Raw genomic sequence first — 24473 nt, forward strand, 5'->3', positions numbered from 1 at the left:
GCTGCCACAAAATCATCGGTTCGTTTTCGGTGCACGAGAAGGATCTTTCATACTGTTGATACTCTTAATTACAAAATAAAAAAATTACATTTTAGATATACACATATATGCAACTCAGATGTGTGTGTATGTAAATAATTGAATACATGTATATGGTATCAATCACTTGTATAAGTTCATGGCTCGACGACGACGTTATTTTCGTTATTTAATTTCTGCGACCGATCAAAGACTGTAGAGTGTAGACGCGCATGCTTTAACGAGGATGGACGCACTCGTAAATTAAATTACGCCGAGATTGATGAGACGATACTAAGCAGGACGTTCCGTACACTCGACCATGCGCCAATTCAGCGCGAGGAGAGTTTGGTCAAAGGAAAGCTCAATTCCTTTCGCAATTCCGAGTTTAAATTTCTCTTGAGACGCTACTCCGAGGCTTTTTGCCCCGGGTATCGATGCGCAACTTGAAAACAACATCGAGGCTTTATTGCTTCAAGAAAGTGCATGCTCGTCTTTCAATGCTATCGCGATGCTTGCTTTTGAGGTGAAAATCTTTACGTAGCAAAAAGGCGATATCGAGATCGATTCGGTGGGAACCGCTTCATCCTAACGTTGACTCGTAACATCCGTTGAAAAATTCATAACATCGGTTAACGATCACCAACGTGGAGCGGAACATAAATAACTTGATCGAAGCTTTTTATATAGTGTATTCAATTCAATAAAAAAAAAGAGTAACATTTCACGAGCAGCGTAAAATGAAGTTAGTCAATCTTTCAAAGAGCAAAGCAAGTTTATTTTCATGTAATAGCTGCTAATTTCAAACAATTCATCATTTTAATGAATGCCGTAATTTATTTATTAATTCCTCATAGTTTTATTTATCTTCCAATTATATTCCTAATAATAAATATTGGTAGTCTGAAATATAAAAATTTTTAATACTTGCGTAATATTTCCGTTTGTTTATTATTTCCTTTTACATTTCTTCTCGTTAAGGCAACGTGTTTCTCTTAAACAAGTAAAGTAAATAAAGAGTCTTGTTGACTAAAGAAATGGATGATTTACATATATATAGCGAAACATTTTCTTCACATAGAAAAAATATGCACAGCGTATATGCCTTAATTTCGATCATTTCAATAATTTTCTGTTTATAATGATAACTATATTACTTGATAAATATCAATGGACAGCATGCACAGACAAAAAAATTATTTTTAAAATTAACTTTTCCTTAATAGGGATTGAGTTAATACAAATTGCGATTGAAAGTTTTCAATTTACAATAATAACAATCAAAATAATTAATCCAAGTTACATTCTCATTGTAATCTCATGATAATCTAACTTCTCAACATGTTTCTTGTTTCTTCTTTCTACTTTCAAGAGGCAGTTTATGTAAAGCACCTCGTTATTTTAAAACATATTAATTAGATAAAAGCTTGCTTGCCTTTTCGGAGACATGCTTTTTCTCGCGTGGTGAATGTTTGTTACGTAGACATAGCGCGTTACTACATAGTATACATGTAAATTTAAAACAATTTTCTAATCGTTGCTTCGAGACTCAAGATACGTTTGCATTTATGACATTGAACGTGGAAATTTCGAAAATGTAATTAAGTTAAGCCGGAATTGTACGCGCGGATAAAATATGGTAACAGCTTGGTCGATGTAATAATGAATCGCGGTAATGTACAGAACGCGCGCTTGAATTATGGAAAGTGGTCTATTGAATTACTTTAGCACATTATTAGGTGAATTACTATGGTACTTTACTAATGTAATTAGCCACTTATTGTCCCCTCATTTCAGCGATAAAGAGCAAATCCCATCGTAAGAACTTCCGAAACATCCTCATGTTTTACGTACTCGCGAACACACTTGCACATACGCGCGATGCGTATGCGTATCACGTTGCTACAGTCGTGCATGGAAAATGAAGTGGACTACAAAGTGCACTTCAATTTACTATACTAAAAAGAAAGCAATCTTCTAAGTGCAGCGCGGACACGAAATAAAGGCATATCTGGAGTAAAAAGGAAGATTACGAGCAAAAAAAAAAAGATCTTAATTTCCAGTTAACAGTGGCGACACGTGATAAAGATATCTTAATCTCTCTTGGCTCGACAAATGGTACGTAATCAGGCGTTCTTTAAACGCGTCTAACGAGATAACATACGGGAATTAACTGCCGGAATAACTCATTGTCGTAGTATCAGCGTAAGAAGCGTCGTCGTTTTTATACTAACCGTTTTAAGCGGACAGTCATTCATTCTTACTTAACCCCGTGCTAGTTAAAAGACTATCAACACATTGTACGCGTAATTTTAATAACATGTTATCCTAAATTTTATGGAACATATTTCGGCTCGTCGTATTCTTTTCCCTTTTGTGATATGAAAGCATATGTTTTATATATTGAATAATGTATTATCCTAAGGTTCTGATATACGAATCACAAAAAATATGGTAAAATATCGGGAAAAAGAGAGTTTTTAAGGTATCTCATCATATAAAGGTTAAATCAAGAATTCACTGAACACACTACGGGCGAATACGCGAGTAGGAGATAGACAGATACGGATTTCTTACCGAGAAAGCTTTGAGGAAGACCAGGCACTGTATGATGCCTTCCATCGTGTCTCCGGTTAAACAAAAGGTTCCGTTGAGGTGTCGCCCTTTGCGGCCTATCACGGAGCAGAGGTTGGCCTGGACAAAGGCATTCTGCGATCGCGTGGCTGCCGTAAGAGCCGGGTGATGAGAACGGGAACTCATTAGACGTTCGAGTGAGTCCATGTCTTCTAATTTTCGGTGATCTCTTGTTTCGATCTCTCTCGGGTTATCGGCCAAAAAGGGGTCACAGTGTCGTCGTGGCGTCGGGGCATCGAACTTCGGGGCTGGTATCGAGCATTAGTCATGATCCTCCCCTTCTTCGCCGCATTGATGAACGAATTTCGCCTCGAGATTCGTCCTCGCGCTAAATCTTCCGGCACGAGAAATCCCACTTTGACTGATCAGAAACACCCTCGCAATCAGTCGGAAAGCGTTTTGATGCGTGCATCGTGAATCACATTATACGACATCAGAAAACACATCAGAAAACGACATCAGAAAACACAGCAATTTAATTTACGGTGTTTTCGTTTGATGTTGAAGCTTTTTCGTTAAATGTGTAACTAAAAAACAGCGCGAATGCCATTTCTGTTCCGAAAAAAAAATTTCGCTGATGGCAACGCACTGTGAGCATATTTTATTTATTTAATACGCTTTTGTTAAAAGTAAATTGGACCTTTTCGCAGGCAACTGCAAAATTTAATAGCGCTGCAGTCTAATTTTCCTTGTTAACACACTTCGAGCTGTCAATCCTTCTCTCTTCTCTTCTGACAAACGATTTTTACGTCATGACGTGGTCGCTGCACTAACCGTGAGAAAGAGAGAGAGAGGTTATTACTTTCTACACAGAAACTTTTCGATACGACGGACGTTAAGATTGAGTTACGGGCAGTGAACATATACAATCACGACATATAAACGACGTTACTACTCCTCTTCTTCCCTTGGACGTGCCGGCACGACGCATTATATTTTGGAGTGGAATGATGTACCACCATTCACGACCACGCCGATTTATTTGATGTACACAAAAGAAACTTCACTTCTTGTTTATGTGACGCGGCTCGGAGCGGCCGCATCGACGATGTTCGACGTCCAATGCTAAAGTTTGCATTCACAGGCACGTACTGAAGAGTTCGTCAAGCGAGTTTGCTTTTCCCCTCACTCTCTCGTGGCGAACTATCAGCCGCGACGTCTCAATCGATATCACTTACCGGGTCTCTCAAAAGTCTAACGACGATCTATCTCTCGCTTTCCTCGAGACGACGGCACCGTACGCGCTGCGGCGTCAACTATAATACCGCTCGAGTAAACTCATCACCGTCGATTTTATGTATCCGCGAAAAACTCGCACACATCCATGAAGATTGAATAGTATTGGTAACGACTTTAATAAGTCCCGTCAGCGAATCGTTCTGTTGTCTACGGGCGAAAAACCGCCCGAAGGATTCTATCCATCGCGTCTTTATCGATTCACAGCTTGCTGCACGCCTTATACCGTTCCAGAGTATTTATGAATGAAACGGTACGTTCGTTTTATCGACACAATTTGCGAATTGCCATTGTATTACTCGTCCACGAACTCGTCACCTAAGAGCTAGCCGCTGATCCTACGTTCCAGGTGGCATAACAGCTGACAAATAATTATCGATCGCATTGCCACCTCGAACCTCCGTAAACATCATGAATCTCCGAGACGGCCGTCTGTTATCACTGCGCGGAACTGTAAATCCATCTTGCGCGGCCATCCATTTGCTCCGACTTGGGGCTCGGCGGAGTTCTATATCCGTTTGAGGTTCAACGAAGATTCTTCGTCAGCCGCTAGCTCACACGAAGCGGCTCGTTTCCCACATTTAACAGATGTTAAACGACCGTAGATAGAATTATCCGTATCGGAATCGAACGCGCGATCTATTGCGGGCAACAGGCGCGAGGTCCTTGAATTTTGCGAGAAATCGAATATATCTTCTGCGGGGGCAGTGGCTTGGTGGTCGTTTCCGCCGGGCAATGCGGTTCTATCGTTTGCGGGGCGGTATACCGTCTGATTAAATCGCACATCTCGTAGCAGAAGAAGAAGATGCCGATAATCAAGAACGTATCCATTTCTCCGCTCAATTGCCGTAAATTCGTGAGCGTTTGTGGAACGTTTATGAGCCTTGTAAAAAAAGTAACACTGATCTTCGAAGGAGCGAAGGATCTCAAGCTCTCGTTTAAAACGGTAAATTCTCTCTCTCTCTCTCTCTTTCAATGTCGTTTCTATCCTACTACGTCCCCCACATAAAACGTCTCTTACGCCGTAAATGATCACGGAGTCGTTAAATGCACTTTAACGTGAGGTAACGGCGAACGTCGATCGCACCGTTCTCGGTTAAACGTCGTCAGTGACGTTGCATTTCCGTCCACCGGATATTCCGCTTCGCGGCGAGAAGCAGTGACAGAAAAAATGACGAAGGACGCAAATACGAAGCGCGAGTCCTCGATACTACAACGGCCTGACCGTTCGGGATAATGTCAATCACACGATTTCACCCGAACGAGGGTCGCTCGAGATGCTGGACGTTAACGCGTTCCCGCTGTCGATGACAGCCAGGTCGTTGATCAGGGGTTCGGGGATCGTGTCAATGATCCTACAGCTGCTACTGCCACGTCTATCGGCAAGCATCTCACTGGAAGCACCGCCGTTGTCCGAGCATCTCGCGTGCAGCGGGGAAATGTTCCACTATATTCTACGTCTTCTCGTCTCGTCGCGCACGCTGGACCTCGCACACGAGGTCGCTGAAGCGCGCGCTTTAGACACGATGGTAGCTCGTTGCCGCGAGCGGAAGTGGTCGAGAGGGAGCCACGGCGAGGTAATCACAGAAACAAAACACAGACCATGTGTGCAAGCCCGTCGGATATGTTAGCGTTGAGGTATTAAGCGCCTTGGTTCTGACAGCTGTCACGGTCACTTCAACAGTACGGAGAATCGAGGAGATGCGCGCTCGATCGTCTTCGAAGAAAACAATCGCGGGAACCACGCGACGAGCTCTTCGCACCTCTCGTGTTCGTCTTATGACAAACGAGAATTGATCGAGAGCGACGACGGCGAGAACCGATTGACGAGATCGACCACCGGATTCTTCGCGGGTACACTTGAATCGAGATCGGGACACCCACGGTCGTGACTGCCTGACGCGTACAACGTGGAACGCAACTTACACTGGAAGCGAGAACAGCGCAGCTACATCAGCGGACTCGCAACGGGCCAACGTATGACTACCAGATACTCTCGGCGTGAGGGTGCGCCTTTACAAGAGTGGGCGGGTGGAAACGAGGGATGCTGGGCGACGGCGCGGCCCGCGGCGCCACCCCCGGCCCCTTCGCGCGAAGCTCTCGCAAAATCCACCAGCTCTCCCCCTTCGTCTCCCCCCCCGTGCGAACCCCCCCCCCCCCCCCCGTTCGTCACCCCTTCTGGCCGTCCGCGCTCACGAGGCGCTATTCGCCGTTTCACCCCGGCCATACTAACCGACCAACGCTGTACTTCGGGTCTTATTCTTCGTCATCCCGCTTCTTACGCTTCTTTCGTTCCTTCCTTTCGCCGTTCCCCGAACTCTTGCCCGTTCCTCTATCGCGTTCTTCTATCGCATTCTTTCTTCCTCATGTCGTCCGTGTGCGCCGCACGCCTCGCGCCCCTTCATCGCGTATCTTTCGTCTCGCGCCGTTGACCCGGCATAACGCCAGCGGCGATTTTTACGCCAGGCACGGTTAGGTTGGATATTCAAGCGGATGAATGCGCTCGTGCGTCTGACCGACTAGCGATCGCCTGGCGGTGTCCTTAATGCGACTTCCGGTGTTTCTTACGAAATGCTCGCATAAAAAAATGGCTATTATTTTTAGTTGACAGATGGCGATAATAAACGCGAGCTCAGAAGAAAAGGTAGAAATATTACGGGGATTATAATCAGAATTAACACAAGACGAAAATGTGTGTGTGAGTCGGATACAGCCAGCGTTAAATTTATAGCTAAAGTACGGACTATTCAGTCATACGTCTCTCCCTAGGATTTAGTCCACGGGATCGAAATCGTAATCCGACTGAAATCTTATACATGTCTGGCTTGCGAATTGCGCTCCTATTACCAACGTGGTTTCGAGTTTTCGACGATCGTCTATGATTTGCGCTACTGCATCGCTGTACAATGGTACGCTTTTATTTCGAAATCTCCATTCTGTAGCTCGAGATCGCTTATTCTCTTTTTGTTCACTTGTCCCATTTTCCCTTATATTCTTTATTGATTTCTCTATTGCAATTCCCATAGAATTTTTTTAAACAGACGTATTTTTCTTTTATACATAAAATTTTTCCATCTTTTCTATCTTTATATTACACAACCGTCTGACCTATTTCGATCTTTTCTACTGCTTGTGCAATTAAGGAATTATTCGATAAACGAATTAATTTTTTATTTAATCACGTCTATTAGCTTTAAATTTTATTATTTGAGATATAAATTTTGTACTGTTTAACAGTTCATTTCTTTTCGCAATTTTTTATCTCAAAAACTATTGGTAAAGCAAATCTACCTAACAACTAAAGTCGTGTGTGTATCACGCAATAAAGATATATCGTTTCTATTAAATCACATTATTGATTTTATGTTATTTGTCAAGAAATCTAAGTCATAATAATGCTTAATTAAATACTGCATATAAATCTTATGAAAATATATTACTACTCTTTCCGATCAAGCGGAAATAGAACATTCGCTCAAGTTTTTGTCAAACCGTAACAGTAGTGTAAGTAAATGGCCCATATATCCTTAACGAACTTTCGCCAAGCACCGTCCGACTTCGTGCATCATGAACGAGCAAGTTACGACGGATATTCCGCGAGATTAGGTGCGCCAGGTCGACAAATTGTGAGTTTGCATTTACGGTACATACCATCGGCGCAACTGTTCGCTATAAGTTCGTGTCGCCGGTTTAATTGGCTTTAATAAAGTTCGGAGAGTCGCGCCAGAGAAGTCGCGGAATTAACGGTCGCGGTCTATCGCGCGAAGTGGTAAGTGGTTAAAGAACCTTTTCCCAGGGAGATACGCCCAAAATCCCGTCACGTGGCCAACATTCGTCCCTTACTCACATAGAAGAGCAATTTTATGTGACCTATAGCGAGAGAGAGAGAGAAAGAGAGAGAGAGAATATAACTGAGAAACAATTTTACCACAAGCACTTAGTCATTAAGCTCGCCAACTTTCCCTCGTAATGTCGTAATCACCAAAAGATTTCTCTATCTTTAAACACGGAGGAACAATAAGTACTATACGTTCACTCCCTAAACGCGTTAAAAATGACTCGACGTTATCTGCAAATGGCTCATGACTTGTGTATTATTTAGGTTGTTCTTCTTAATAAGTTTGCACGAAGAAGGCAAAGACAGTGACAAATACAACGTTATTAAACAACACATTGTATGCTTCATGTTCTTCGTTATATTCAATAAAATGAAATAAATCGGGTGATTAAAGTGTGATTTATCTAGAAAATGCTGTATTTATGACACAGTTATTTTATTTAAAAAATAAAAAATTTACTTGAATTCTGTTTCAAATTTTAAGATGCAATTTCAAAATGCAAATTTGCAAATGGAGATGGATACGGTGTTATATTTGTCGCGCGCACGACGACGTCTTCTTGAATCTGATAACTATGCTAAACCGTCGTAATCACAGGTAAACTGTTGGTCAGTGCTCTCCCCGCTAATTCGATAATTGGTGCCTGTTAGGAACAGATAAGGTCACCACCGTCACGCTCATCTAACTTCTTCCACGGTATGCTCTTCCACTAATTGCTCCATATTTCCGCCCCTATACATAGTTGCTTTCTTCCACGATATGAAATTCATATGGGGCGGCGAATGTTTAGCCAATCTTCTATCGCCTAATTACTCAAGATGCTAACTAAACTTTATGTTATAGTTGCAAACTTCATCGCATCGCGCGCACGAATATTTTGCGATATAATGGAAAATCGATTTCTCACGTAGGTAAAACATTATTACAATGTACGTTATAACTTTCTCTTACAAGTGTTAACTTCTTCAATCACTATAACCGTTACACGCTCGTACACCATAATGATACATATTTGCTCTCAATATAAGCTGGTCCTACAGGAGCATACATTCATATGTAGTAGACAGCCTTTTCCGTTTTATCTCGTTTTTTCCTATCAAACGCTGTTTGAGGCAGGCACGTAAAACTCGTTGCAAAATTCTTTTCTCAGGACGAAGGCGCCCCCCGTCTTTACGAACAGCATATTGTATCCCGCGGCATGAATTCAGATTCAATTCCTCTTTTCATTCGACACCGCTTCCTCCGAACCAATACGATAAAACTTTCTTCGTCGTGTCGGACATGGAGATTTGTTGAGGCGCGCAGCATGTCGCCGAGATGTATATATGTGGCGCGCACTCTTAAAATGGTTTTTTAGAATCACGCGTATACCGCAGCTATGCGCGATCGATAGCGAAATACGAGCGCGCGAGTGATATAAGTTTCAGTATCACATTGTAACGACAAATGTTGCTAGTTTGTCGGTTGAAACGGTGTACCGAATGAAAGGGTAGTTAATTACGAGAACAAAAGCTTACGCGAGCCGGATCGATAGAAAACAGCACGTATAAATATACAGCGCGCGCTGTACCATTGTAATATATACATATATATCTACTCTTTATGGCCTCCTTCCACTGTATTATCGTTGAATCTGTGAAAATAATTCATTATCAGAGAATAATAATGTCACAAATATCTTGAAAACCAGTGTACTTTTATCCCCTTGAAATATATTCGGCTATAATTTCTTTTTCATTATTTTATTCAAGATAAGAACGTAAGAAGCAAAAATATCTAGCAATTTTAATACACACAGAATAACCGAATAAATAGGTATTTGATATATTGAATGTCATATACAATTTGAATTGATTAAATCGATCGCAATGGTGTCCAATCAGTAACAAATTTTATAAGTTAGTTTCATTAATTAACAAGGCCGTCTCTGATCAATCTTGATCTGAATATGACAATTACGTATATTCATTACGTACTGATAATATCTATTAATGGCTAATATATGAGATGCGTTAAATTGTCTTTAAACTGATACGTGAAAATGAAGATTTTGTTAGAAAATAATAAAGTGTATCATATATGTATGTATACGTGGCATCACGAATTTTTGTACGACGAAGAAAAATGGCAAATAAAAGCGTAATTAATTTTTATCTGTCACGTACGCATCGACGCTAATTAATCCGTCGAAAAGCGAAACGGAGTTGGAGCAACTAAAATGATTTCACCGATAACTACAGTGGAAGTCGCTGCTGCTTTATGGGAGGAACGTTTGATCTATATACATGTATGTATGCATGCAAGATGCATCTTTACGCGCGCGTGCGCGACCACACGCACACGGATCGCTCGACTATTGATATATTCCGGCGCTTACGACTGGAAGTAACTTTGCCTAATATATGGCGGGACTTAGATTATAAATTTCCCTACTTCCGAAAGTGTACCTCGTTTTAGCTAACCGTATAATTGCCGTGCCCCACATTGTAAAATCTGCTGTACTAACGTGCTGAAAGAACTTGAAAACAATGTCCAATGACGAATGATTATATGTATCCAAGTACACCTTTATATTGCTCAAAGTTAAAAAAAATATTTCAACGTGTAATTTGTAGATATTAAAGTGAATTAAGGAATGATTAAGTGAGTGCAACAAGTTGATCAAAAGTTTATTCGTTACTGCGACTACTTTGTCATACAAAAAACATTTCATTATGTTTAAACCGTTATGTTTGATATAAACGACATAAATTAATATGCAACGCAATACTTCAATATAAACTTCATTAAACAGTTTGCATTGTTGCGTTAAACTTTATACATTATGAATAAATCTAAACTGCACAGAGTGGCATCAAATATAAACATTTTATTAACGGAAGTTATTGCGATATGTGTGATTAAATATACCGAACAACAATTATACATACATAAACTAAATATAAATATATAAATATTAAGATGTACGTAAATAACTTTTTGCAAAAGATATAAAAAAGATATTTATTTTTCCTGTCATGAAAATAAACAGTAAGCAAGTATACGCTTCGCGTTTGTATACGCCATGATGTAGACATTTATTGTCTCTATTATACGAATCGCTATTGCGGCGGGTTGGCCGCAATCGAATGAATATATAATTAAATACGCAAATACGATCAAAGCGAAATTGAACTATACCGGCATAAGATAGGTGGGTTGAGAGCTTCTTGGCAAACAGGAACGGAAATCCGCATTATGTTCGTTAAACAAAACCAGTATAATCCGCATTACGTTCATTAAACAAAAGCAGGCAACTGCGCAGATTGTTACCAGAAAGGTACGATTAGATACGATACTGTGCAAGTATAGATAAAAGGAACATCTCAGTTTCGATAACAGTAGGCAAAATAGAATAATATTCTTATTAAAATATGAAAGTTGAAGAAACATATTCTTACCAATTCTTTTTTATTATGTATTTCAAAAAATAGATGTAAGGATCTGAGAGATAAAAATATATGTAGATACCTTTAAAAAATTGAAACCAATATCGGCACACTTTGGAATGGAAACGATACATCTTTCTTTTTATTCGAACTTTTGTCCTTTTTGGGACAGATACCAAGACGAATTGCGCGACGTTCTGTTACTAATGCGTAAACTCCTCCCTGCTAAGGAGAAGGAATCGACAGCTACTCTCCCTCTTTCCCAACGTCACGAACTAATATTAAATCAAGATATTTGCTCCCACTTGAAAGGCATAGTCGCTATCGAGCGCATCTATTATTTCTCTCTCCTTTTTTCAGTTGTCATTTTCTATATTACGATTGCAACGCTTGATAACAGACACGGATTTTTCAATCAAAATGATAAAACGTATATAAATTTAGATGCAGACGTTTTATTAAAATGTATTTTTTCATTCAGATTCAATTGTTGATATCACATTATTCCATTTCCATACAAATAGCAAGTATTTTTATTAAAACGTCAATCAGTAAAAATATAATAACAGTGCCATAATGCTTTTTCATAATAAAAATTTAATAAGAAATTGATTCATTGGAAACTAAAATATATTGTTATCTTCTTTGTCTTGAATCAAACATGATAACACAGTGACATTAATATTAATATTAAAATTGTTAAAATAACTAAAAACATCGGAGCGTATTTTTTATATTCAACTAAGTAAATTGTAGACTGAGAGGTCAGAGAGAATTGAAGCAATATCAAAGTTCTCTACTATAGGGAATATACATATTCTGGTGCCGTTAAGATAAGCACGAGAAAACAACAAGAGATACGCAGACGACGCATAAGCACGAGGATAGTCATTTGCGGAGGACGCGGAAAGGAGTGTCTTTTTTGCGCGTGCAATGACAATAGCAAAGACAGTTATGGAGCCAACAATAGTTCGCCTCTAAAGGTGCCACGGGTTGCCGTCGAGTTCTCTCCGTTAAGCACGAACTGATTTTCCTTATCCGACTTTTCGCTTTGGTCCCTCCGTGCTCTCACCATCCAGCTGCGTTTCTCCCGAAGTGGAGCGTCCGTCGTGGGGCTCCTTTTGAATTTTGAAAGCGCGGGAGACGCCGCGCTGCGTCACATCGCGCGCCGCGGGGAAATCTCATTTTCCGCGGACCCTCACACTCGAGAAGCCGGTGCCACCGGATGGTCGGAGGAAAGGTCGAAAGATTTATTATGCACTTTCTTCTTCTGCAGGTGAAACGTGCGTCTCTCTTCGTTATACAATGCACGTCGGTCACGCCGCGCGCCGGCGAGACCCGACTGTTGCAGCACGGACTTGAGAACTCGATTGCGAGAAGGGAATAGACGTGGTGATGGACTCTTGCTCCGCGACTTTCCTTTGAGAACGCTCGCGCGAATGCGATATCCGATGATAACGAACGATTTCTCTTATAGCCGGTCATTTTCGTTCCGCGGTTTCCGATAAAATGGTTATCCGAGTTTCCATATGTTGCAACGCGTAAACGAGCACGCACGATTGTATATTGCGGTGTATAATGGATGCGGTCGTTTGGAAGCAGGGAACCCAAATACGAGACCGTGTTTGCGTTCGGAGCATGATATAAATTTTCCGATTGTCGTCGGTGATTTCTGATTAGTTAGTGTTGATGCAAATATCGATTGAGCAAACCGCACGATCAGAAAGCTCTGTTGCATTAAGCACTCAACGATCCTCAAATTTTTATCTATAATACATCTCCGATACGTTACAATAGAAATTCGCATTATTGAGAAAGCTTCGTTTCGCATCTCTAGTGTTAACACATCATGAAATATCTATATTTTCACCTGCAGTTACGTTGAGAGAAAGAGAGAGAGAGAGAGAATGGGGAGGGTGCTATCAGAATAGGATCGTTAGCTGACTATTCAAAAATTCGCGAAATACAATCAATCTGTTTTACTGCTAACAAAGAAATGATAGCTCAACCAATAAATGCAATAAAGCTGGGATATCTGTTATAGTCAGACGTTACTATTTCCATCCATCGTTTCACGGACAAAGATATTTATACGTAGTTTATCGAATAATATGAGATGATAGGATATTGCAATTGGATTAAACGAATATTCCATCTTTTAATCAACATTTTAATTAATAACGAACGACTTTTTCTCTAACCGGTGCAGTTTTTGCATAACGAGCGCATGTTGTAGAATTAAATATAATACATATTTTCTTCTGTGCGAGAGAAAGAAAAAAAAGAAAGGTGAACATGATCGCGATAAAAAGTCACGACAACAACTTGGACAGCGCAAACTGCGATAGCGCAAAGTGACAAAAAAGAATATGAAAATTGCGCGACAAATTAAGTTCTATCGATAAAAAGACGAAACTTCGCGAAACGCGCACTTCCCAACTCGTGACAAATATAACGAAAGAACTGCCCGGGAGTATTTTTCCCTGTTCCTGGGAGGTAATCGCGTCGAGGTAACTTCAGTCTCGCTGGTAGTTTGATACGGAATTAGCGCGAAGTACGGGAATAGTCTCTGCGAAACGTTATTAAGGCACTTGACGTAATAGCGCCGTCATTAAACTTCCTCATTCGTTACGGCAAAGCTACCTGTGACGGAAGCACGATTGATTGTTGTGCGCGCATGATACATCGTATACGGGAAGCGGTATTGTAAAGTGCACGTTAGCGATAAAACGTTGTATATAGGAAAAAGTCATCGTTTAGAGCGGCTTGGTGGCCTCACTCTCGTAGCGAAGATTTTGTGTTCCGTTCGGCTTTTACCGAGATAGAAACGCACACAAATCATCAATGGAGATGCGATCCCTTTTATCCTTACACGGAGGATATGACAGCGCAGCTTTTTCCTCCAGACATCACGGCGACTGAGCTTGTATATATTCTTTCGTTATATTCTGCTCGCTCTAGCTTGTTATCGAACCGAACGTCGAATGAAAGGCGAAGTATGAGGCGTAATGCAAGACAATAGGAGATAACAAAAGTACGGATAAAATGAAAAAGAGGCTCAAACAATAGGGGTCCCGTGTAGATTATCTCGGCGGGGATAAATGACAGAATGACGGTCTCATAAGATGCCGAATTCACAATTTACTCACGCACAAATTGTACAATGGCCGGGTAATACGCTCGCATTTTCCCGAATACATACCTGGAACAAAAATAATATTGAAAGTGTTAGCAAGCACAATTAATAAATACAAATAATATGCAGATGGTATTGTATATTTATAAAAGTATAATTATATTTATGCGTATTAAGTATATCGCTTAAATAAGATTCTATAAACACGGAAATACGACGAAAGCAGCCTGAAACCATGACAAGTTCAAAGTGCAGCACGAACGATGAAATCTATAAGATATAGAATAAGAACTCTATCAAGGTCTCCGTGTTACTGGGGGAAATCCTGCAATCCTTTGGCGCGTGAAACTCATAAACGTTAAGGTGAACGGGCATACCCACCTGTTATACGAGATCCTCACGCGATTCCACAACTTATCGCATTACAAGATTCTATAAAGACTTGACATCGCGTGTTACTTCCTAAGACTCTTATTTTGTAAAATTCATGACATCTGTAGAATTTCAAAGCGGAAGAGATAAACTAATCGAGTTTATACACGAAAGCATAAATACTTAACGTATAAACTGACTGTGAATTAATTATCACAATTATGATTTGCTGAAAAGTGGAACATATCCATCAGAAAGATCTCTCCAAAAAGTTAATGACGTACTTTAATTATTATTTGCAACGATACAATATAATCAGACAGAAATGTGGAATTAATATATTTTTCTTATTTACGGATTAATTTGTACATTGTTTTACAACTAGATGATTGCACTGTAGACATGTACAATCCTCAAAATTCCTGTAATTTATTGGACTTTACGTCAACACTGAAAAAATACCTACGTATATTTTAAATAATATAAAATTTGTGCTCAAGTATCCATGTAATGCCATGTAAATTTGCCTACATCTTCTAGATTGCCTTTTAGATCTTCGCTACTGCGGAAATAAATTACCTTGTAGCAAAGGTTTTTACGATATTTTATTTTGTTTTTTGGCTTTTTCACGTGTATTCCGCTGTTGCTTCCACACATTCGCCAAAAATAATTTCTGTTATAACATATTAAGACTCAAAACTTTAATATTACCAGTGTTCAAATATTTTATATTAGAAAGCATAAAAAAAATTCGTTTCACAAAATTATATAAAAAATATATAAAGATATATATTAAAAATACACAGGAAGCCTCTGATATATTATTTCATGTGCCAAATATTATCTTCTGAAGTAAAAGCAATTTCAGTTTTTTTTTATTAGGATTTTATCTGTTGTTGGTATTTTCATTTTTCTTAAAACGATCCTAAAAGCAGTCATGAGGAAGCCACACGAAAGTAAATCGGATACCCGGAAGAGGATTGCGAGGATCTCAGCAATCTATGTGTCAAAAGAAAGGAAGAAATCGTATATTATACCGAGGATAAGACATGTATAACTGTGCAGACGATTGTGTTTCATTCATTCATTTGTTTTTTCGCTCTTTGATCGCTGCTTTCTTTCTGCCGGAGCTATTCAGTACTAACAAACATGATCGCGAAATGTTATGTTAACAATTTGTTACAGCATTAGCAACAAGCAAAATATTCAGCTTTTATTCCTGTACTTTTTGTGAAAGCGGAAGGGCGCATACTTTGGCGATAATGCAAAATTGCATTATCTATTCAAGCAACATTTTTACACTCAATTGGCTAAAACATTTATATTATGACCGCGGGAAAAAATTCAATTTTATTAATCTTTTATTCTACAATGCGTTCCAATATTTACGTTAATATTTTGTGTATCATTTTAAAGAGATAATAGCAACAGTTATATATATTTTTCGAATATATTTTGCATTGCCAATTAAAATATCATTTTTCTATTTACTATTTTTGAATTGAGAGCGCTCAATAAAAGATAAATAATCGGATCAAAAAATTGAAGTAATACTATTTATATAATATTTCGTGTATTTTTTTCAGATTTCCGCATTTAACATATTTGTACTATAAAAACAGGCTATAAAATTAAAAACTTTACTGTTATTTTTTTAATGAAAAGAGATAAAATAGCACATAATCTTGATATCATTGAAAATGAGAACATGCATTTTTTAATGCAAATTGTTTTAAGCCATTACGACTTTTCTGAGAAAAGATATTATACCTTTAAATATATAATGAGATTTCTATTTTAAGCGCGGAGATCGATTCGGCGTAATTAATTTTATTTTTGTAATTAATCGACGATCTTGTCAATTTTAGTTATCCGCGATTCTGCACTCATTAAAAACGCTACAGTATTCGTTTTCGAACGAGACGAAAATCATTTCGCTGCAATTATTTTAAGCGGAGATATTAACGATATTATCTCGACTCGCGGTTTCAATAAAGATAATTAAAGACGGAGATTCCGAGACAAAATTAATTTTATTTTCAATAATTAATAATAATACCTCGTAAACTGATCGTCCGAGATAAGCGATCCTGCATTCATTACAAGCGCTCTAGTCTTATAAGCTTTCAAATAAGATGAAAATCATTTCACTACAATTTTTGTGTGTGGAGATATTAACAATTATATCGACCCGTGATTTTGGTTTAGGAATCGGACAGTGCGACCACGCGGGCGTTTCTCGGTGGCGGTATCATATTTCAAAGCGCCTGGTGGTACTACACGTGTTTTCACACCTGTTTTTAGCGCACCTGTCGCATTACGTGCAAAAAATACGGGCGACTTTCTTTTATGAATGGTACGTGCATGCTGAATTTTCAAAGCGCTATAACTCTATGAAAAACTGACGTAACAATATGCGACAAAAACTGATCTCCTGCGTTTCGCGTTTCACAGATGCCTATATGTTGAATACATATGCTCTTGTCATGATATTTACATGCGAATACAATGAGATAAGAAATGAAACACGAAAAATATAAAATATAACTAGTAAAAAATAGTGAAAAATCATAAAAAAGTAAGATATAAATAAAGCGTAAATTGTATCTTTCTTTCCATAAAAAAGTGGTGTCATTATTCAAAAGTTGCTAATAGATAGATACTTAGTGAATAATATTTGACAAAAATCTCAGACTCTTCAAAAAATGTGATAACAAAAAGAACACGGAGAGAATTTTTTGTTATATTTTACCCTTAAATTCATTAGAAACTTGGGACAACTTGGCAACCAAGGAATTTTTAAAATATATATACAAAAGACATTTTACAAACAACGTGATAAAAATTACCAAGCAGATTGGTAAATTTTGAAAAATTATTGAAATTTCTTAGATACATTTTAGTAAAATTAATCAACCATATTTTATATTTTAATGTAATAGATATTAATATTTTTTATTATGGTGGATATTAATCAGAATAGCTCGCATAAAATTCTTGGTGGTACATGTTGTCCCACAACTACCATGATTTCAGGGTAAATTTTAAGATAAAATTCTCTCCGTAAAAAAGAAAATATAAAATAAATTTAAATAAGAAATACATTTAAAAGAATAATTAAAACTTAAAACACTATAATTAATATATTTACTGATTATTACAACTAATAATTGCTAAATTGTAATCAATAAACTGATAGCAAAAAATACAACTGCAGTATAAAATTCAAATTTTGATTTGATATAATTATTTTAAAAAATTCTTATATAAATCGTGATTTTTTACATTATAAAAAACAGATGTTAAGATCTCTAAAGTTACACTGAAAAAAATTGATAAAATCGTTTGAAGTTTGTACAATCTTCGGAAAATCTCTCCGTAGATTCTCATTAATTCTTCGACTACTTTTAAAACTACTCAGTGATCACTGGAACGGTCCTCCACTTACTGTGCAACCACCGTGTAAGATGAGGGTAACAGCCGTATATTTTGCCGTAACCATCCTTAACTTTCAATCCCGACAAGTTTGTCCAGCGTATATGTCCCCTAAGGCGATAGGCACCAGAGCGCTGGACAAGTAAGTTTAGTAGAGACGGTTAACTTGCCAACCTGCGCAATTGCATTGGGTCAAACCATTTAACGGTACTTCCCGAAACGTTTATTCCCTTCGGCAAGGTGCCTGTCCGATCGAACGTTCGCGGAGAGCACAAGAGGAAAGTACACCGGCTGCGATGACATGCCTCGGCATTTCGAAAAACGCGGCGATGAAAACAGGAACGAATGAAGGAAGATTCCGTTCGGAGAAGAAGATAACTGGTCAATACGTATTAAGCTCATTTCGTATCGGGCGCAATTTATTACTGCCCGGTATAGGCTTGACAGCGTGGCGTAATGAGAGACGGGAGGAAATGGTGGGCGGCAGGAAATACGTATTGAAGGGAAAATTTATCGATGATATTTAGGTCGGTACGACCATCCCTGCACTCGGAGTTAATGTCTTAAATTGGCTGCGAAATTTTTAATATCCATTTATCGAGATAAACGCTAATTTTTACGGCAAGGTACACCAACGATTGAGTATGTCATAATCAATAAAAATAGTCTATAGGGGATGGCATGTCGTAATATTCAACGCATACCTGTAGCCAATTCAATCAGTTATCGGTTTAATCGCTTTTTTATTATTAGTTTTCCAATCAAATTGGCGCAAATATTTTGTAATATTATTATCTTGCACACATTGCTTGGATTATTATTGCGGCCCGTAGGTACTTTAATATTCGTAAATTTATCATTTTTATTAACAATTATTACTTTTTAACTGATATTGACAACCTGATTATTAATAGCAAAATACATTTTCACTAAATGTCGTGCTGGGCGCGGATATCAAAAATTGTTTAAAAATTGTTAATTCGTGGAATATCGATCTGAAATTGTATATATGTTTAGAACTCGAATAGAACTATCGGGTACTCTTGTAAAAAATGATAATTTTCAATATGTTTTGGTACTTTAGAAAGGTGTCGTACTATAGATTCGCGAAGTTAGCACATTTTTCCAATTTTTTAATATAAGGAATGTGGAACTTTTTAAAATTTATCAGAAACTGCAGAACTATGCAGAAAGTGCTACAAGAACTCTTAGTACTTTTTTTAAATTCGTAGAATGTCGTGCCAACATCACACACGCTGTAGTAGCACCGTATATATAATCCCTTTTTAGCCAAAAATTCTCAAATAAAAGCGCAACTGAAAAATCTGAGCACGTGATAAAACGTGATCACCAAATATTTTTTAAAACTCTTTAAATATAATAATCTTTTATAATAAATCCGTGGTGCTCTCTTTCAATTTAACACAATTATCACATATCTTTTTTTCAATATTTCGTCGCTCCATAATGATCTGCACGAAAACGGTGACGAGATCTACTAATACACACTTACAAAGAATGTTATAATTACGCAACCGAACGAGTCAAAACTTTTACTGCTTTAAAAAAAAAGGATCTATAATATTTTACGTCCTGTGTGGTTACGATTTTTCACTGCTACATTGTGCGCTACAGATAATCTCATTTATACTTTTCTGACAAATTTCATATTATCGCTAATGAGTGGAACAAAGCACGATATGCAATGGCACATCGAAATTAATGAAATTAATTTAAAATGCAAGAAACAGGCTACATTCGGTGTAAATTCACGTCATAATAGATTAAATATTTCGGGTATAGCAACGGCAAATTTGCTAGCCTTCGAAATTCCGCGTTCGTCGTTTGTTTGCCTTTTTGTGGCGTACAGCGCGCTATTGTATGTGTACACGCGGTCAACGCGCTACCAAACTATCCGCGTCGACACTCGTGCGAGCAAGTAGCGGCGTAAGTCGCTCCGTGTATCGTCGCATTACTAGAAATTAGGAATATGATCATTCTTTTTCTGATAATTATCATTCATTGTCAGTAAATTTCAAATTATTCATCAATTCGTGTGCTCAATTCGCGATTAGCGAAAATATGACAACTATTTCATTTCACGATTCGAATAATTTCAATAACGGAAAGTGATATATCGACCGTTTATTAATATTAATAATATTTCGTCTTTCATGGAATAGCATATGTTTAATGCCGGGAGTGCCGTACAAAGTACCGCGCGATTATCGTATTTGGTAATTAGTGCGCGGGCGATTGCAATTAATCATGTTTTCGCGAGTATTGCACAAAATATGAATGCACGAACTAATTTAAAAGGAAGAGAACAACACCGGACAGTGACAGAGCAATACAGAAATAAGTAATTACTTTTTTTATATGTTATTTATATGAGTAGTTATAACGATATTAATTATCTATTCTCTTTATCTGATTTACCAGACTATTTAAAAAATATTAATTAAAAAAGATTTTTATATTTATCGCGTAAGAGCTTATGAAGCTATAAAAGAATTTTTTTGTAAAAACTATTTATCTTAATAACGATTCACTTGAAAGACGAATAAATTCGACGCGCGCGCGATAATTCTTTTTTGAAATTTTAATTATTTTGTGGACGCGCTGCTATAATTTGGACTTTATATTTCAATTTTCCAGATCAACCACATTTTCCACAGCAACCGCAGCGTAGTCACAACATCCCTGTCGCGCACCGTATCAGTGAGTTTCGAATTGTTTTTTATTTCAATTCGAGGTAATGGATCTCTCTGTGAATTCTACGAACGGATATAACATATCTCTTTCATAAATCCCTTTCCTCGAAATGGGTAGGCATAATTGAGGTGCAAATTTTGCGCGTATAAACATGCGTACCCGAGATTTGTAAATCACAGTTTAGACGCAACTCTAGTTGATTATTCCGCGGCGGGGTATTCAGCATATCAGAGCGACCCGTGAAACCACCTGTTTAATTTCGCAGAAACCTCGGATCTCGCTCCGACGGATTTCTGAGTTTTCAAGCTCCGACCGAGATCTCGTTTAAAACCTACAATCGTATTCCTTTCCCGCTTCGCATTCCCAATTCATTACGCCGCAAATTGCAACTTATAGTACGGAAAATTTCTACCATACGAAATATTTTTCTTCATAAAAAAAAGTAACGAGTTTATCGGCTGATGCAACATATGCTTGATTAAAAATTCTTTTTGTTCGATTATTTAAACTATGAAAATCAATAAAGATATTTATTATTAAGATTTACAGTATTTGAAAATGAGAATAAATAAAACTAAAATTAAGGGGTTAACGCTAAATGGAGAAAGTTCGTATGGTTTGTTTAATCTAAAATATTATGAATATTTGATGTGTTGTATGTGTAATTACCAAATGTAATTTTAGAGATATTTAGAGTATATATATCAATGAAAACATCCAATTTGAATTGCGCTCGTCAGTATTAGGTCATGTTGTCAGCATTTTAAGTGCTGCAGTTTCGAAGCAGTACAAATTAATTTGTGGCTAATGTAAATTTACGGCAATAACTTTAATAAACCGATATCACAACCGTCAAATCTCGCGCGCATTTGGCATTAATTATCAGGCACCAAAATCAATTTGCTGCACTTTGAGTACTTTGAGATAACGATCTCGACGATCTCGTAGCTGCGCCAAAACCACAGCAATTTACCTATGTGTAGCTTATGTTAGTTGCTAAATTGACAACATTATTTAAGTATGGTATACGCGTACGCTTCAGGCTAACATTTTCATCACACGGCAAACGTTGCTCAGCGTGCTGTTGCGAGAATTTCCAGATTCGTAAAACCATATCCCTTCTCTGTGTTCGCCAACCTAACGTGTCAGTAGTCCGCTAGTAAGACACGTGCTCTATTATATCAAGAGAAATTAATTATATTTTATCTCGAAATAAACGCGATGAAATTTTTAATAAATTTTCTATCTCGGGTAATAAATTGTTAATATTCAATTCTGAAAAATAGCTATAAAAATGAAAATTTGATTTATATCTGATATTAACGTATATATATCAATGTGGAATATTTTTCATATTTCGATATTATCCGCATTTTCGCGTAATTTTTATGAATGAAATATCTAGGCAGGAATTCATTAGTATCAAAGAGGAAATAAATTCCGCGAAAATAAAATATTCTCGAAATGACGTGCAGTATTGCAAAAGCTTCACCAGCCGTTCGTAAAGACTCACTCGCGTTTTTCGAGCCTAGCAATTATCATCGTCGAAAGCCAATGCAGTACGAAATTAATTGAATTACATTTTTTCCCTACATTCCTCTCTTCTTTGTATGCTTTTAATTCCGCGCGATTAATCAAGGTATTCGTGGAAAAAGATATATAGGGCACGAAAATGGACGGGGGGAAAGGGGAGAGGGTTTGAAAGCACCTCTTTCAAGGAATGAATTAAATTCAAGCTTTCCGAGAAATACGCGGTCACTGTTGTCCAGTATCGCTCTCGCACCATTTTTATTCGACGAGTAACACGCGAACAAAGTGAGAACAATCGTGCTTGATGCTATGCAATTTATTCTGACGGCGAATGGCGCCGTTTAGAGTTTTAACCCGACGGGCAAAGATAAAAACTCGTACTTGTGTTAGAAGCACCTTTATCACATTAAACGAGCGGGTATTAAGTGTTCATTCCTTTAGCGTGGCATGTACTATATTGATTGCGTTGGCCATGGTGAAAAGTAAAAGCAAAATATATTGCTCTCGTTGATATTTCATTCCACACGTCGTAGACGTGTAGGTATGGTTGTTATACGCTGTCTGCAATGGCGTAAAAAAAAAAGAAACAATCCCGCGGAGAACATAGTCGTTGCCATTGTAACTTTTTTCCTTTTTTGAAAAGCGAGACGTAATGAAATTCTACTCGCGTTAATGGCCAAGTAGTAATTTAATTTCATCGAGAAAAGGAACGACGTAATTCTATTTCCCTCTGGCATATACGTGTGATATACTCCGTCTTCAGACCCCGAAGAAAGGGTCAACGTATATACAATTTATTTCAGCAGCAGCACAGAAGCATCTATCGTTTCCGCCTTTACGCTTTACGCGAATAGCATATTTCCTTGGGGTAAAGGTTTCATGCAGAATTACGTCAGCAGGTAACGTTGCACTTTCTCGCACGTAGTATATCATCGAAATCGTCAAAATTATTTAGCTGGACGATTAAATTTCTAGTACACTGTTGAAGGTTAGAGGATGAAATTTAAACCAATACCATGAGTTAGATAATATTTTGTTATTTTTAACTACATATATACCATGTGCGTCAAAATTTATTAGTTTGAAACAAAGAAGGATTATTTTAACTTCATTGGTTTAGCCAAATTAACGTTGCTTTAGTTAAATTAACTACACATTGAGTAGGAGTGGCGACCTATGGAATGGTTAAAAATTACTCAAAATTGAGTTTAATTTAACCCTGTGAATTTAATAGTGTATACATTAGCAGCCGTGCTAAATAAATAAATATTAGTAATTGCCTAAACATTTCGAGTTACTCTTAAGTACATTAAATTACCGCAGAGATCAAATGTGATTAAACACTTTTACACGCAACGATGTAAAATTATTCATGGAAATAGCCATTCGCTGAGTAATTTTCAATTAGACCCCGATGTGACGCGGGGATCAGCCAATAAGAAGCGTAAACTTTTTTAATTAAAGGCCTGTCCTCGGAGTTTTAAATGAGTTAGTGACGCTGACGGGTAGTAGTAGAAGGAAAGTGAATGAAGCGTGTGCAGGAAGAAGTGGAAGTGGGCGCCAGATAAAACGAGATGGTAATGGTACTGCGATAGACCACGATAGAAAGAAGGGGGTAGCTTCGAGTCAAGTGTCTCAAACAGCGAGAGCTCTATTCTTCGCCGAGGAGAGAGGAAGAGAGGAGGTTATCATAAAATCACTCGATTTAATTACCGCGACCAGTTACCAAGTTCACCACGGGCAGCCTTTGCGACAACATACGACTTCGATTAATCGATAGAATAAGATAGTATGAAAAATAAAATATAATTCCAAAAATAATATGAATACTCTCGTCTTGACAAAAATTGTTGTTAAATCGCTTTTGAGATACATAAAACATTTTAGTTTATAATGCTTATAAACTAAATATTTAGTCGTTTTCTTGTTATTGATTATCGAGTCGCATAAATTTTGAAACTACAAATAAAAGTAAGAAATAAAATTTACAAGACAAAAATAATTATTTATTCTACACTGTTTAATTCATAGGGTTAAATTCAACTCAATTTTGAGTAATTTCTAACTATTCCGTAGGTCGCCACTGACTCCTACTCAATATGTAGTTAATTTAACTAAAACAATGTTAAT

General features: G+C 37.7%; 2 protein-coding genes across 6 annotated transcripts in view; both read right to left on the reverse strand.

The window, feature by feature from the left end:
- The window catches only part of LOC112459669 (neurobeachin), a 190817-nt gene extending 184962 nt beyond the window's left edge, over positions 1 to 5855 (reverse strand). For all 4 annotated transcript variants that reach the window (XM_025023900.1, XM_025023901.1, XM_025023899.1 and 1 more), the window contains exon 1: positions 2596 to 5855. In XM_025023900.1, coding sequence (XP_024879668.1) covers positions 2596 to 2799 — 204 coding nt within the window. In that variant the 5' untranslated portion in view covers positions 2800 to 5855. The remainder of the gene's footprint in view (positions 1 to 2595) is intronic.
- LOC112459675 (neurobeachin-like) overlaps positions 1 to 24473 on the reverse strand; it is a 139624-nt gene that overhangs the window by 15998 nt on the left and 99153 nt on the right. Inside the window, exon 2 of one of the 2 annotated variants that reach the window (XM_025023908.1) lies at positions 14305 to 14357. The exons of the other annotated variant lie outside the window; for it this stretch is intronic. Within the exon in view, the coding sequence (XP_024879676.1) occupies positions 14305 to 14357 (53 nt within the window). The remainder of the gene's footprint in view (positions 1 to 14304; positions 14358 to 24473) is intronic. 2 annotated transcript variants of the gene reach the window in all.

This window comes from Temnothorax curvispinosus, unplaced genomic scaffold, assembly GCF_003070985.1.
Source record: "Temnothorax curvispinosus isolate PA1 unplaced genomic scaffold, ASM307098v1 QBEX01010053.1, whole genome shotgun sequence".
Lineage (NCBI taxonomy): Eukaryota > Metazoa > Arthropoda > Insecta > Hymenoptera > Formicidae > Temnothorax > Temnothorax curvispinosus.